Source organism: Xiphophorus maculatus, chromosome 8 (genome assembly GCF_002775205.1).
Source record: "Xiphophorus maculatus strain JP 163 A chromosome 8, X_maculatus-5.0-male, whole genome shotgun sequence".
NCBI lineage: Eukaryota > Metazoa > Chordata > Actinopteri > Cyprinodontiformes > Poeciliidae > Xiphophorus > Xiphophorus maculatus.
In genome coordinates, this window is record NC_036450.1 from 25,905,035 (window position 1) to 25,920,799 (window position 15,765).

At 41.8% G+C, this 15,765-nt stretch overlaps 1 protein-coding gene across 1 annotated transcript; it reads left to right on the forward strand.

Annotated features, from left to right (window-relative positions):
* The first annotated feature begins 811 nt into the window (after nt 1-811).
* LOC102233967 (arrestin domain-containing protein 3-like) lies at nt 812-11,121 on the forward strand. Its single transcript, XM_005815053.2, has 8 exons — nt 812-1,552; nt 5,555-5,636; nt 5,955-6,102; nt 6,185-6,287; nt 6,410-6,666; nt 8,417-8,570; nt 8,656-8,810; nt 10,074-11,121. The coding sequence occupies exons 1-8, from the start codon at nt 1,273-1,275 to the stop codon at nt 10,149-10,151; spliced, it is 1,257 nt and encodes a 418-aa protein (XP_005815110.1). The 5' UTR covers nt 812-1,272; the 3' UTR covers nt 10,152-11,121.
* Nucleotides 11,122-15,765: the final 4,644 nt, after the last annotated feature.

Here is a 15,765-nt window from a genome sequence, read left to right on the forward strand (position 1 = left end):
AATATTAGCTCTTATAAATGTTCACATATGGATGAGCTTTTTAAAACTTAGTAGGTGAATGTATTGTTTTATAATACAACTTGTTTGTATTTACTTTATTGTATAAGTGTGATACTTTGAAAAGTCAAAAAGAGCAAAAACAGAAAAAATCTGTAATGAAGTCTATACTTTTTTTGCCACAGTTTCACTTTAAGCTATTGTTTTTTTTTTTTTTTTTTTTTTTTTTACTTTTGCATCATATTTTAATTAACTGATATTAACTTTTATAAGAAAGAGAGGTTAACAGCAGTGACACCATTTAGTTGAAACAATTATTTATTAACATTGCGGCCCTCCCTCACCTGAGATCCGTTAGTAATTCTCTATTTCTAAATAAAACCATAAACTTACTAAGTTTTTATCTAATAAAAACTTAGTTTTTATTTCACTACTTTCTTATATAATAAGTTTTATTATTTTATTTATTAAATTGAATCGTTTATTTTTTATTAGCGTATTCAATAATTAAAACCGGAAATGAAACTGGCACATTGATCATTTAATTTGTAGCCCTACAGACATGCTACAAAGTTATACAATAAGATCATTTAAAATAAGAAAACAAACAAACTGAAAAAGCTCATATTTATGCAGGATTCTGATCTTTTTGCTGATCATCAATAAAAAGAACAACAAACTTTTTTCAAACTCCATTCGCCGCCAGCTGAGAGGCGGGCCAACATGCTCCACCATCTTCCACTGGTGTTGCAGTTTCTCAACTTCACCATTTTGCACAGAGTCCTTCCAGCATGTTTTTATATATTTATATAATTGCCGTTTCATAAGATTCGTCGGAGACAGATTCGCCTGTTTAGAAAAGGCTGAGCCCAGCAGCAGCAGCAGCCGCAGGCCGGTCGGTCGGAGCGCACATGCTCAGTGGGATTATTATTGGGTTGGTTTTTTTTTCCCGAGCGGAGGCTTTAAGAGCGCAGCCGCTGCATGCAGACGGCAGCAGAGAGGCTGAGCCGGAGCTGAGAGAGAGAGAGAGAGAGAGAGAGAGAGCGCACACCCGGAGGAGGAGAGCTGCAGGAGGAGGAGAGCTGAAGCGAACCATCAGCTGCCAGATGAGCCATCCCTGACAGCTGCAGACCCGGCTCTATGCTGGGCACCCGCAGCCCCTGGCTGCTCCCGCTCCCAACTTCTCCTCAATAGACTCCTATTTTTTTTAAATACACATTTTCCTACATTTATTTTTATTTTTTTTTTATTCGGCTTTCTAAAAGCATTTCCATCATGGTGCTGGGCAAAGTTAAGGCCCTGGCGGTCTACTTCGACTGCCTGAACGAGAACAACCTGCCCGTGTTCTCCGGGGGAGACCTGGTCTCCGGGCGGGTGGTGGTGGAGGTGACCGGGGATGTGCGGGTGAAGAGGCTGGACATCACCGCGCGGGGGCTCGCCAAGGTCCGGTGGACGGAGTCGAGAAACGCCGGGGCCAACACCGCTTACACCCAGAACTACACGGAGGAGGTGGACTACCTGCATCACTGCGACACCCTGATCGGAGAGGAGAGAGGTAAGAGCGAGGATGATGATGTTGATGATGATGATGATCACCACAAACTTCTGACATAGAAAACTTTAGGAATGCAGAGGGCGCAGTCCATCAGTCAGTGGTACTGATGCAACAGCTGATGCCCGAACTGCAGCTCCTCTGCTCGGTGTGTTCACAAGCCGTTTCACCGCCGGCAGCAGCGGGACGGATGGAGGCTTTTAGGGGTTGATTTCTGTCCAATCTAAACCTTCTGATCGCGACTTGTTGTTGTTCTCCTTCCTTGTGGAGAGTTGCGGAAAACTAAAAAGTTGCGAACGCTTCGAATGTACAATAAACGCGATCAAAGACACAAAGTGATCGTCAAGGTTTTGAGTTTTAAACCAACTTTTCCTGAACGACACATGCGGAAAGGCGATTTTCACTGCTGACATCAATGATAAGGACAGATCTGGCTACTCCCTTTGTTAGAAGCGGTTCAAACCTGTTCAGAAACTGCCAGAGACAGGGGGAGGGGAGGGGAGAACCAGGCTGACTCTCAGTCTGAGTGTGTGTGTGAGTGTGTGTGTGTGTGTGTGTGTAGGGAATTATGCTTCAGCTGCTGCCTATAAGCCTGCCTCCACTTTTCACAGTCTTGTTGTTCTGTTGCCCTGGTGATAAATAAAATAAGATGCAAAATAGACCGTTGGATTAAACCTTTATGGAAATACAAGCTGCACTCAGAGATGTGCTGACCTCTGACCCTGCAGCTTGGCTGGACTCAGGCAGTGGAGCATGTGAATGACCCCAGAGCATCCAAGAGCCGAGGCTCATGTTTTAGCTGATTGTAAGAAACTAATTATTCCACCGCATGAGTCCCAATACAGCATCTAAAGAAATATTACTCTACCTACAACATCTGGCAATTTGTCCTTTCTTGCTTAGCAAATTACAAAAATAATATGAATATCTCATTTTGTCCCCAAAGGTTCTTCAGACTTCAAATATATTTGATCCAAAACCCATAAAAAGTTTCTATTCTGGCATTTGTTAACGAACACAAACAGAAACAAGGCGTTTTTACTTTTTAACAAGTTTGAATAAAAAGGTGATCAAACTGTATCTAAAAAATCACTCGGTTCCATATATATTTTTTAGAATGCACAATGGCAATACAATAGGATGTATTTAAAGTTTTTTTTCTTTATTGTGTCTTGACACTTTAAGCTTATTTAAAGTAATTTATTCATTCAAGTTGATAGCAATACATAAGCATACTTTATACAATTAAAACAACTCTCCTTTCCTCATTTTAAAACATTTTAAAAATGATCAGATTTAAAAAAACCCCCCAAAAAAACCCAAATAAGATCATGTTCTCCAGTATCTGCTGTTGTTTTAGAAGAAGATGTTCAGATGAACACAAAGGACAAACTCAGGAAAACAGGCCGGAAACAAACAACTTTATTGGCTGAAATGAAGCAGACATTAACAACGGTTTGTGTCAGCGCAGCGTTCGCGTGAGAACAGCAGGTCCACCTGAAGTTCATCTTTAGAGTAACAACACCCTTCCTCTCCTTCCTCGCCCCTTCTTCCACCTTCTCAGGCCACACACTCCACGGGCTCCACTCGTGTGGGCGGGTAGCTCGCGGGCCAACTAGCCAATCAGCGCTCGTCCCTTTAAATTCGTCTCACGTGCTTGGCCAATAGGAGGCCGAGTTGCGACGCGCTCGTCGGAGTTTCCAGCTAGAGTAAGCTGCTCAGTCTGGTTCATACCGGTCTACTCCTGCTTGAGCTGCGCTGCCAGTGACTGGGTTCGCGCGCACGCCCGCCCGCACGCACGCACGCGCAGCAAACTCTCTCTCTCGCTCACACACACACACACACACACACACACACACACACACACACACACGCACACACACACACACACACACACACACACACACACACACACACACACACACACACAGAGAGAGGAAGTGTCTCGCGTCGCGCTCACATTGCAGAGATGCAGGATGAGGTGGCAGGAAGCGAGTCGCGGCGGGTGGACTGAGAACTCTTACACAAACTGAACTGATAGATGACACCAGAATGAGGAAGTGAGGAAGGTCACGATGACGTTTCTCCCTCTGAAGCTTTTCCTTTGACTGCTGTTTAGCTTCGCTACACGTGTTGATAGCTTAGCAGAAATACAGCTATAGGTTGTTCAACTAGGGACAAAGATAGTATAAAAAATCCTCAAATACATTTCTAAGTATAATAAATAGTAATGTATAAATACAAATATGATTGATTTATTTATTTGTATCTTTATTTAATGTAGTGAGTATTTTTTTTATTCATTGTTTCACCTATTTGCAGTCCTGTGGGTATTTATTTTCCATTGACATCTTTATTTCATATCTTTCCTTACAAGCTGCCGTAGCAACACATTTACCTCTATATTTCCAAATATGTTTCTTACAAATATTTAGAATAGAAACAGAAATAGGTTTTATTGTCCCACAGAGGGGGAATTCAGGTGTAACAGCAGCATCAGACATAAGGTCACACACACACACAAAAAGTTCCAAAGATGTTAAAAAAAAATTATACAAAAAAACAAGATTAGCAACAATAGTAGTAATAATTATACGATATACAGGATTATAATATAAATATACTGGGCAGTTATTAGATTAGAAATATTGTGCTCACTATTGTGCAACTGAGTTAGATGATTTTTTTAAATGTCCAAATGTGCATGTGTCTGAACTTTCAAAAACACAACAGATGATGTACAGTACAGCATCTCAGGTGGGCAAGAACAGAAATGTCATTAAAAATGATTAAAACACAAACAAACAAAACAATGCAAATGATAGTGCCAGCACGGACGTAAACACAGTGGTGGGAAAAAGTCTAACAAGTAACAAGTTTTAAAATATTACAGTAGTGCTTCTCATTCCACAGGTTTTGAAATGGTCAAAATGAATATTGTTATCAAAATCAAAGGTTAAATTTTTCATAAACGCAGTGTAAATATCGCAACAGAGTTGGTATTTATTACTGGTTCTCAAATTTTCTGGCCTACAAAACAGCAGTGAAAAAGACTCTCGACTCCAACTACCAGCTGAGTTTACATACAATGTTGGTATAACAACCACACAAACATTTCTGAACTCATTATGAATGGCTTCATAATCCAAAGTGTGGGAATCAATGACTTATCAGATAATCTCACATTGAAACCAACAGAAAGATGTATTTTCTGTATTGCCAACAGACATAAAACATTCCAGTCAAAACGGGGAAGAAAAAGGCTGCTTGATTGTTTCATAACATGACTTTCGTATTTCCCAGTGCAAAAAAGATTAAACATGGACAAAACAATATATCTTAAGACACGAACAAAATCAAAACAAAAAATTCAAATTAATCGCCTCAACTATTGCAACATTTTACAGACATTACAAAAGAACAACATAAAGTGCCTATAGCATTCCCTGTTGGGGGCCTGTCCGGGAATGCTAGAGGGGCCTTAGAAAGCTGGGTGGAAGAAATAAAATAATAATAATAATAATATATATATAAAATCTTATCTAATAAATTTTTTGCATAAAACCAAATCTGCTTTTCCAGATTTAATAAATTATTATTATATATTATAAACTATTATTATATAATACTAACAATCATTATTATAATTATAATTTATTATAATAAATTATTATATTATTATTATTATAAAACATAATTCAAAACTATCCATTGAAATGTTATTCGCCATGCTCATTTTTCTGATTGGCTTCCAAGAACAAAATGAAAGATTTCTTGAAAATAAAAAGACCAAAGGAACTATCCTACTGCAAAAAACCCCCTAAAGTCAGAAGGTGTGAGGCATTTATGCTAAACATAATAGTTATTAAATATTGACTAAAAGTGAGGAAAAACAGTCTAAAAGTTGATGTATTGTCACATATCACCATGGTCTGTGGGTCCCAGGCCAGAAACTGATGTTCATGAATTACAGCGGAATTCAAAGTCTTGTTCTCTGTGTTTCAGATGAAGACTCTCTGGAGGAGGGCATGACTGTCCTGCACGCCGGCCTGCATGAGTTCGCCTTCAGCTTCAACCTGCCTCAGATGTGAGTGTCCTCAGAGTTCAGCCTGGATAATCTGACGCAAAGTTCCGTTAGGAGAAAGCTGTCCTTTCATGTTGATCATCTGAAGCCCTGTTTGGAGCCTCTGACGGGGCCCCACACCTCCGCCTGGAGCCCTGAACTAAACTAACCAACCAACCGTGTATGAAGCAATTAAATCTAACTCTGTCTCAAGCAGCTTCAGCTCTTCAGAAAATATGCAGGGTCAGGAAAGTCATTAAAGCTAGGCCTGAAGGAAAGGCTTGAGTTGGGTTTGACCGGACCACCCACGTTTCTGGGCCTCACTCCGCCTCTCTCCTGCAGGGCTCTGGCCACTTCGTTTGAAGGGAAGCACGGCAGCGTGCGGTACTGGGTGAAAGCCGAGCTGCACCGGCCCTGGCTGCTGCCTGTCAAAGTCAAGAAGGAGTTCATTGTGTTCGAACACATCGACATCAACACGCCTCTCCTGCTGGTAGGAGCTGCTGCTTTATTCATCGGCGTCTTTAATAGTATCGCCTGCTAAATGGTGTGTGTGTATGTGTGTGTGTGAACAGGCCCCCCAGGCCGGGACAAAGGAGAAGACTCTGTGTTGCTGGTTCTGCGCGTCGGGTCCAATCTCCCTCAGTGCCAAAATAGAGCGGAAGGGCTACACACCAGGTGAGCCACGCCTCTTCTTTACGTTCATCCTCCTCTTCCTCTCAGTATTCCTCTCTAAAGTTTCACCTGTGTCCCTTCCTCTCTCAGTCTGACAGACTGATCTCTTCTCCCCTCTCTCCCAGGCGAGTCCATCCAGATCTTTGCCGAGGTGGAAAACTGTTCGTCCCGCGTCGTGGTGCCCAAAGCGGCGCTGTACCAGACACAGACCTTCTTCGCCAAGGGCAAGGGCAGGCAGATCCAGCAGTTGGTGTCCAACCTGCGGGGAGAACCTCTGCAGCAAGGGAAGAGCCAAAGCTGGGAGGGCAAGCTGCTCAAGATCCCCCCAGTGTCGCCCTCCATACTGGACTGTCCCATCATCAGAGTGGAGTACGCCCTCATGGTGAGTACAGGGTGACTGTCGGAGAGTCAAGCTAAGTGCTTCCCCTCCCGCTGTCCATCGGTGTCTGGTGACAAACATGTAGCATTAGGAAAACGGAGATGTGAATGAAGTTGCATTTTGAGACGTACATGAGGTGTGTGAAGGACTCAGGTCAACTGGTAACGTTCATTAACTGAGGGATTAAATAAGCTTATGCTTCATGCTGCTCCTTTTACAGACACATTAGGTAATCATGCATATTTATAAAATGAAATCACATGCTCACAATAAAGTTTTCAATTCAAATTCTAAAATGAATCTACAGAATTACATGTGAACAAAACTTTCATTAAAAACACTAAAAACTAAATTTGCTACCATTTTCCATAAACACATCAAAAGAACAGATTAATTATCCATGCTTCTAAATTTGTTTTAAAGTTTTGAATAGCATAAGACTAGATACTGTTATTGTAAGATGTGTATGTTTTTTCACATTTGCTCTATAAGTCACTGGCGCAGGAAGTTAGGAGCAGCAGCTCCCCTTGTGGTGAATTAGAGAGATAACGACTTTAAGGAAACTTCAAAAATATCAAACAGCAAAAACATCAACTGTCCTAGTCGGTGGTGATGTTGATCAAAATATTGTTTGCTGGGCGTGCCGTGGTGGCGTAGCGGTTAGCGCGACCCATATTTGGAGGCCTTGAGTCCTTGACGCGGTCGTCGCGGATTCAACTCCCGGACCCGACGATATTTGTCGCATGTCTCCCCCCCTCTCCTTCCCCGTTTCCTGTCAGCCTGCTGTCATATAAGGGACACTAGAGCCCACAAAAAGACCCCTGGAGGGGTAAAAAAAAAAAAATATATATATATATATATATATATATATTGTTTGCTGTTATTTAACCACAAAAGGTAAGGTTAGCATTACAGCACAGCTAGCTGCCACAGGAACTTCGAAGTGTAGATTAAAAGTAAACTAAAATCTTTCAGCTCCTGCCCCCAGTGGTACCCAAAAGATAGATAAGTAATGGTAGCCTAGGCCTTTATTATTGCTGAGAATGTAATGATAGTTAAAAACAATAAGAAACAATAAGAAAGTTTATTTGTCTACAAAAGAAATGGAGACAAAATACAACAACAGCTGACAAACGAGTGAGCATCCATGCTGTGTGTTTTATTAGCTTGTCTGTCATCTCCTGTCCGAATGAGGAATAAAAACAAACAGTGATTGTCAGTAACTCATAAACTAGACAAACTTAGTAAAACATTAAAAGCACAGAGCAGTAGGAGCCTGATTACCTTCACTAATCTCCAAGCTGATGACTCTCTGATAGCATAAACTCATGAAACATTGTTGAGGGCTGGTAAAGCGATAATCCCCAGCATGACCGCTCCTTTGTTTTTACTTCTCTGGCTTCTTGAACTTTGGCTCAGCTGTAATATTTTGGGTAAGGTGATATAAGGGAACTGTTCAGAGCGCCATTGTTTGATGTTTTTCTGAAGAAAAGGTGAATAACAAGGTTAAGATGTTTGAGGCGGCAGGGGGTTAGAAGCCCTGGGTATTTATATTCCTCACATTCCTATTGCTTTGATTGTGAAGTTGCCTCTTGTTATATTATGTGTGTGTGTGTGTGTGTGTGTGTGTGTGTGTGTGTGTGTGTGTGTGTGTGTGTGTGTGTGTGTGTGTGTGTGTGCGTGTGCAGCTGAATTTCACCAACACAAAGATACCAGCGGCTCCTGCTAACTCAAAAGCATGTCTTCCCTTCAGGTGTACGTGGACATTCCCGGCGGGTTGAACCTGTCGCTCTCGTTGCCTCTGGTCATCGGCACCATACCGCTCCACGCCTGCGCCACCCGCACCTCCAGCATCAGCAGCAACTGCAGCTCGGTCAGCTGGATGGGCCTGCCGGAGAGAGCCGAGGGTACGCACGGGGTTAAACCCACGTTTTCCGCCCTGCAGCTCCTTTGGGGACAGAACGATATCTTACACCTGCTTGTTTTCTGCAGCTCCACCAAGCTACAGCGATCTGGCAATATCAGAGGCGCACAGGCGGAACTGTCTGCAGGGCTGTGATAGGTCTGATGGGGAGGGAGAGGACCAAGGATCTGTGCTGACATACATCACAGAGTTCAGATATCTCCCCCCGCCACTCTACTCTGAGGTAAACACACACACACACACAACACAGAGCATGTCAGTGGTTTAGTGTTAACAAGGTAGTAAATGTAAGAAATGCAGAAAACTTATTTAAAACACACAAAACAGGTTTAATATTGCTATTCAGAAAGATGCAAAACAATAAAATAAAAAGTAAGTTAGAAACTGTTGCAATAAATGTCCACACTGACGCAAACATGTCTACAATTTTTCACAGAACTGGAGCTAAGAACAGGAACCTTTACAATGTCACAAGATAAACCAGACAAATCGGAAAGATTCAAAAAACACTTCAATAAAAAACATGTGGCATGCACAAACTTTGGTGCACAATTATTGTAAGAGTTTGTGTTGATCAAGTGCAGCAAACACTTTTCCTGCAACATTGTGCCAAATATTATTAAGAAGGTAAAAATGCTATAAGGCCTTTGAATACAAGTTTATAAAATCCAATAAAAAACTAAAGTAGCTTAACCAAAACTGATGAATGCAAATCACTGAAAAATTCAGTGTAAATAAAATGTGTCCAAAATATTAAATAAATTCAGCAAAAAATGTGATTAATTAAAACTCATTAAAATCAGGGAAGCACCAAGCCAGAGTTTTGTGGACGTTTTCTCATCTCTGCTGTTTCTAAAACTTTCTCCAGTTTGCATCGATTGCAGATGAGCATTCAGAATATTTGTTTCAAGCCTTCCTGCTGTGAGCGCTCATTCATTTTTTATATTAGGAGCAGAGGTGACGTCACAATATATCTGTGAAACATTGTTTTACAGTTTTAACACCAAGACAAAATGAGCACATCATTTTTAAACTGTCCGTAGCATCATGTTAAAGATTAGCTGAGTTGGAGCAGCTAGCATCACAAAAACAGCCGTTTTTACATTTATAGCTTTGTGTAGCTGCAGTCGTCCTCTCCGAAACTAAATCTGTGACTTCTTGAAATCCCCTCTGAAATGAAATACATCCTAATATTCATTATTATGCACAGCAGAAGCTAACATCTACAGTCTTCCTCTCTACTGTACAGCCAGTCAGCGCCAAGTGGCTGCAAAAATAGGCAGGGGCCACACAGAGCTGGTTGACATTACTTCACTTTGTGTCGTATTATCTATGAAAGCTAGATGTGAAGTTATTAGTACTTTATGTTATTCACACTGAGCGAAATGAAAAGAAAAGTAGCTGAACCCTTACCTGCTGAGTAGCAACAGGCTCTTACAGGGGAGTCAGAGAATTCAGTGTCATTCTTCCCCCCTCCTTTCCTCAGGTGGACCCCTACCCCGACACCGTGGAGGTCTGCGGCACTGCAGACGTCCGGAGACCCGATATGTGTCCGTCCCGCTGAGGGGTCCTACCCAGTCTACCCATGCTCAGCCAGAAGTCCCACATGACTTCTCACCGGGATGTCACTGTAGATGTGGCCGGACCCCTGCTGACCTGAGGACAGCCGACCGACGGAGTCCACGGCGACTCATGGACGAGACGGACCAGGGTTACGCTGGACAAACCATTTGCTGTCCTCAAGACAAGGACAAATCCAATGTCCTCTGAGAGCGGCGTGAATACCTGTCCCCCCTCCCCCCCACCGCTCAGAAGACGTCTCCTCCCGCCTCACAGAGAGGTTTGCACATGCCGTTCCAACCGGTTCCCTCTCAGAACGCCGCGGGCCGACATGCCTCAGTAGACGGAACGTCCGCAGCGCTCTGACTGGCACATAGCGACGAGAGCTGTCTCCAGCGGAAGTCCGGTGAATTTCCCTGAGATTCTCCAACTCAAACCAGATACAAGACGATGACGACAGAAACGTGTCACATATTTGAGCGACCAACTCAAGGGCTTCGAGCTCAAGTCGAGTGTGAATGTGTGTGTGCGTGTGTGTGTGTGTGTGTGTAAAGGCTACAGGGTGTGTGTCGACTTAAATGTTAGGACAAAGCACAACTCGGACCAACCCAGACAGTGAACCACAAGTTGCCTGTTGGTTTCTGCTCTGAGATGAAGCCTGTGTAGCTGCAGATTCTTCCACCACCTGGACGGATGTTAGAACGCAAAAAAAAAAAAAGAAAGAAAGAAAAAAACCAGATCAATGTTTACAGAGAATTATATCAGATTAAGAATGTTCAAACACACTTTCTTCCACCTAAAAGTTCAGATTACCAAGTGCAATATATTTTTTTATATTTGAGGGTTTTTTGCACTAGCGTTTCATGTACTCTGTTGCTGTTTATTCCATTTCTGTGCATTATATATTATTGTCATGACCTCGTTGCTTTCACGATCAACTTTGGATCAAATAAAAGGTTTATTTTCTAAAATAATTCAATGACTCAATCGTTTGTTGCTATGGCAACAGGATATAGGGCTTTGCCACGTTTTTTCCACAACCTGAACCTACATTGGGGTTTTAATTAGACAATCCAGCATGAAGTACTTGTGAAGAGACAGGAAACAATATATTACAATATATTGTTTTAAGAGTTTTTTTTTTTTTTTTCAAAATAAAAATTTGAGGAAAATCCAACAATTCAGCTGAAAGATGAAGCTCAGCCCCAATCTTAAACAGTTTCCAGCTGTGACAGGTTTTTGTTCCGGATTGCCCTGAATGCATCACCTCCCCAGGCAGAGCTGCATGACATGAGAGAAATAACCAGAATACTGTTAGTTATCATGTGTCGGTTGTGATAAACACAAACCTTTCTCACATTTCCTTTTATTTTCTATCAAGGGAAGCAAAGATACACCTAATTGTGCTTATCGCAAATCATCTAAAATGTAATAACCTACCTAATATTTACATCTAGGCAACTATTTTCAAGTAGCAAACGAAAGATGGCGCTGCCAGCAGAGCTCTGGTGAAGGTAAAGGCTTTTAAAGGCGCAGTTCTGATCATGTCAGCAGCTTACATCACTGACTGCTCTAACCCAAACCCATCTACTATACATTTCTTCTGGAAGTCCATCCTACCTGGAAATTATAACATTTCCTGTTTTCAGCAGAAGAGTGATATGAGTTATGAAGGAATGTGTTTGGCCAGGGATTTCAGTGATGTCAAACAGCAGGAGGTCACGTCTCAGTTACAGTTCACACTGTCTGTTCCAGATGAAACCTCTCTACCTCACACTGATTTCACTTCTATTTTTGCTTGTAATGCTTACTACTATCCATAACAGGGAGCTTCTCAAGCTGTCCCTTTATTAATGATCCATGTTTGATCAACTGATCAGGCTCAGTTGATCAGTGGATGTCACTTTGTCCAGCCTCATTCAGTTCAGTTCAGTTCTGTAGCGCCAGTTCACAACATGTCAACAAGTCATTTCAGTCCAATCATACAAACATTCCATGCAGTTTATTAAAAAAATAAATAAAAAGCATCAAGTTCAGTTCATTATTCAAATTTATTAAAAACGTTTGAATCTCAGTAAACCCGCCAGACTGCCTGGAGTCACCGACCAGCAGCATCCACTCCAACATGTAGCGACAGCAGACCTGGTGATGTTTACAGCAATCCCTCAGTGGAGAGGAAAAAACCCCTTTAACAGCAGGAAACCTCCAGCAGAACCAGAACCGGGCAAAAAATGAAACAGAAGATCTGATGTGGAAGTGTTTCCTATGTAAGACCGAACAAAAAGTACCAGGAGAAGGAGGGAGCTTAGTTCTGTTGGCAGTTGAAGTCCAAGAAGGCGCCACAGCCAATCAGAACGCCAGACCAAAAAAAAAAAAACAAAAAGAGAAGAGAAAAAGTTAGCAGTTGTGTGATGAGGAAAAGTTTTGAGTTCATCCTGCAGCAGTTTACGCCTACAGCAGAAATAACTCACTTAGAATGAGGCAGGAGAGGGAAGCGTTAGAATCAGAGCCCAGATACGAGGAACGCACCGATCCACTTTGTTCACTTCCGATACCGATGCAGATGCCTGAGGTTTGCTATCGGCCGATATTGATCTGATGCAGAGAGGCAGCTGAGTTGACTTAAAGCGTTCTTTATTTTTTAAACACTGACATAAATGTGCTGAATTATAAATGTATTTAATAACGTTGCACCAGAACAGCTCACTGAAATACACCAGGAGCTTCACAAGCTTGTTCAAACATGTATAAGCAACTTTCATAAGTGTTAGTAGAACGGCCAACGTGAAATAAATAATAAACTGAATCTGAAATAAACTGCAACAAACCTTCTGTCAAACGGGTCTGACCGCGCAGTAAGGATTTCTAAATATAATGCAGAATAAATAATACATCATGTCACTTAGAGCACAAAGCAAATAATTATAGGTAGACTGATACAGATATGATCTGAAATGCGATTTTTCTCTCTCTCTCTCTACTTTTTTTCACCCAAATAATCCCAGTACGGTTTGCTTGGTCTCACTGTTAAATTTGACCCCAATTTTAAATTCCATTTTAGCCAAAAGACAAACTTTAGTCGCTGTAATCTAAAACGCACGAATCTGCTATGCAGAGGAAATCCTTGTTAGGGCTTCCTATGGAAAAGGGAAATTGATTTCAATATACATTCCTGCATCACAAAAGCTGAGACTTTGCCAGATGAGTGCAGATCTGTGAAGCTCCGCCGCCAGCAGGCTGGGGCCTAAACCAGTTTGAACCGGATCCTTCAGCAACATCTCACTGGAGATTATCAGCACACAGATATTTGTTTCACGTGGAATAGTCTGGTTTCTGGTGCGCAATACGACTCCTTCCTTTAGAGCTTTATTCTGGATTATTCTGGATTATAAGTGCGCCTTGCAATGGAAGCAGGTCGTCCTACACAGATGTTTCCCTCCCTGCGCCTGCTGACACAGCAGGTTTACCCAGGATCAGACAGGAGGAGCGGCGGAGCGTCAGGGAGCAGGACCAGCCGTTCACAGCCGCTCTGCAGGAAAACTCATCCTGCCTGAATCCCATCGCTCTGTTTTCATTTGACTCAGAAGAACACATTTACGCTCACACGCAAACACACACACACACACACACACACACACACACACACACACACACACACACACACACACACACACACACACATACACACCCACACACACACACACACACACACACACGTGCACACGCACACGCACACGCACACACACACACACACACACACACGCACACACACACACAAATGATGAGAGGTCACATGAAAAATGTTTTGGCTCTGTTAAACAGGCTGCGTCTGTACGGCTGATAAACACAAACTGGTTTGAACTGGCTGGTGAAGCAGGGAGAGGCAGCAGAGAGAACAGAAGAGTGTGGCATTGTTGTAGCAGCGAGGGCAGAAACGGTCCCAACAAGACACACACACGCACACACACGCCTGGAAGACGAGGAAACACTGACACTGAAAATAGACAGAAACGTACAAAATGTTATTCATGTCCAAGGTTCCTGCATAGACATAAGGAAAAACCTACTGATGCATAAAACAGCAGGCATAACATAATGCAGGAGAGATCAAACAGTGCATGTGGCCTCCTTCCTAAAATAATGACCTAAGTCAATTTCTGCAACAACAAAAATTAACACTTTTTTATTCTCAAAAGATAATTTTTTTGTGGGGGGAAATGTTTTGGGCAAAAAAAAATGACTCAGGCCATTATTTTAGGACAGTTCTGATAGTTGTGGCTCATTCCACAAACTTCAGCATATTTCATTTGGATTTGTTGAAGTAATAAAGTCAAATTCATGTTTAAAGCACATTAATAACAACAGCTGTTGACCAAAGCGCTGTGGATTTTAAAAATGATAGAAAAAACAAAGGAAGATATGATTACATTTAAAGATTCAAGTATAAAGTAAGAAACCTGAGAAAAGAAAGAACACGGTGAGAGCGAACAGAACTCGTTCGGATGAAAAAGTCGAGACATAAAACGAGTTTCCTTAAAATGAATTCAGTGCGTTGCTGGAGGGAATCAGACCAGGAACCTGCAGCCACAGAGCGCTGCCCAACTGTGCAGTTAAAGGAAAATGAGAGCCGACTTTCAACTGTGTTTTACAAACAACAATCTGAATAGTGTGGAGTGCCTTTATATTCAGCCTCACTGTGTCAATACTTTGTAAAGTAAAGAAGTCTTTAAGTTCCCGTGTCTCTTTGCACATCTACAGATGGCAGTTTTTGCCTATGAAATTAGTAACTGTTTTCAGGTGGATTTCTGTCTGGACTTTGACTGGGCCACTCTAAATATGAACATGCTATGAAATGGCCATCTATTGTCTGTATTTCACAAGCCATACTGATTAGATTTTTATTTGTGACACATTTGGAAAACCATGAAACATTTACTTTGCAGTAATGTGCTGCTTGTGTTTGTCTGTCATAGAAAATTCTCAACTCCCTAAACTAAATAAACTACAGCTGAAAACGGTCTGATAGAACAACGTTTACATAGAACAACGTTTCCTCCTTTCTTCTAGTTGCTGACCTTCAGGAGTTCCTCAGTCTATGAGATAAGAACGGAGCTCACTGGTCTGATGTTTAGGAAAACACAGACAACCAGGCCGGGACAAGCAGACCAGACCGACGCTTTGGGAACAGGTCTGCGTCTTTTTGCAACACAATAAAAGCCAAACAGTAACCGTTTTACTTTTTATAAGTAAAATGCTCTATAAAGGAGGGATACACAGAAAAATACAGACTATCACAGCTGGAAACATGCTGCAGACACAGGAAACACAAACATGCTGGAGTAAAACTGCAAACCAAAAGCAAGTGCAGGAATACACAGAGAAAAATTAAAAGTCGAAACTTTAACTTGCTGCGTTTTTAGAATATTTTTATCTGAATTTGCAGTTTGGATATTTGTTTGATGGTTTTGTTTTGTTTGCAATGGAAATATAATACACTTGTGAAATATTATTTTTGCACGATTTCCATCCACTGCAGCTCAAACAGGAAGTCACGCAAAGCAGAAACTGGGCCATCTTTAGGAGCGCTCAACACCAAACACAGCGGCTTGAACATTTAT

What these genes read in the sequence shown, in the direction of transcription:
- LOC102233967 (XM_005815053.2), top strand. Translation starts at nt 1,273, where the DNA reads ATGGTGCTGGGCAAAGTTAAGGCCCTGGCGGTCTACTTCGACTGCCTG. An exon ending in CCTGATCGGAGAGGAGAGAG is followed by an intron (nt 1,553 to 5,554) that starts GTAAGAGCGAGG and finishes TCTGTGTTTCAG; the next exon opens with ATGAAGACTCTCTGGAGGAG. An exon ending in CCCCGCCACTCTACTCTGAG is followed by an intron (nt 8,811 to 10,073) that starts GTAAACACACAC and finishes TCCTTTCCTCAG; the next exon opens with GTGGACCCCTACCCCGACAC.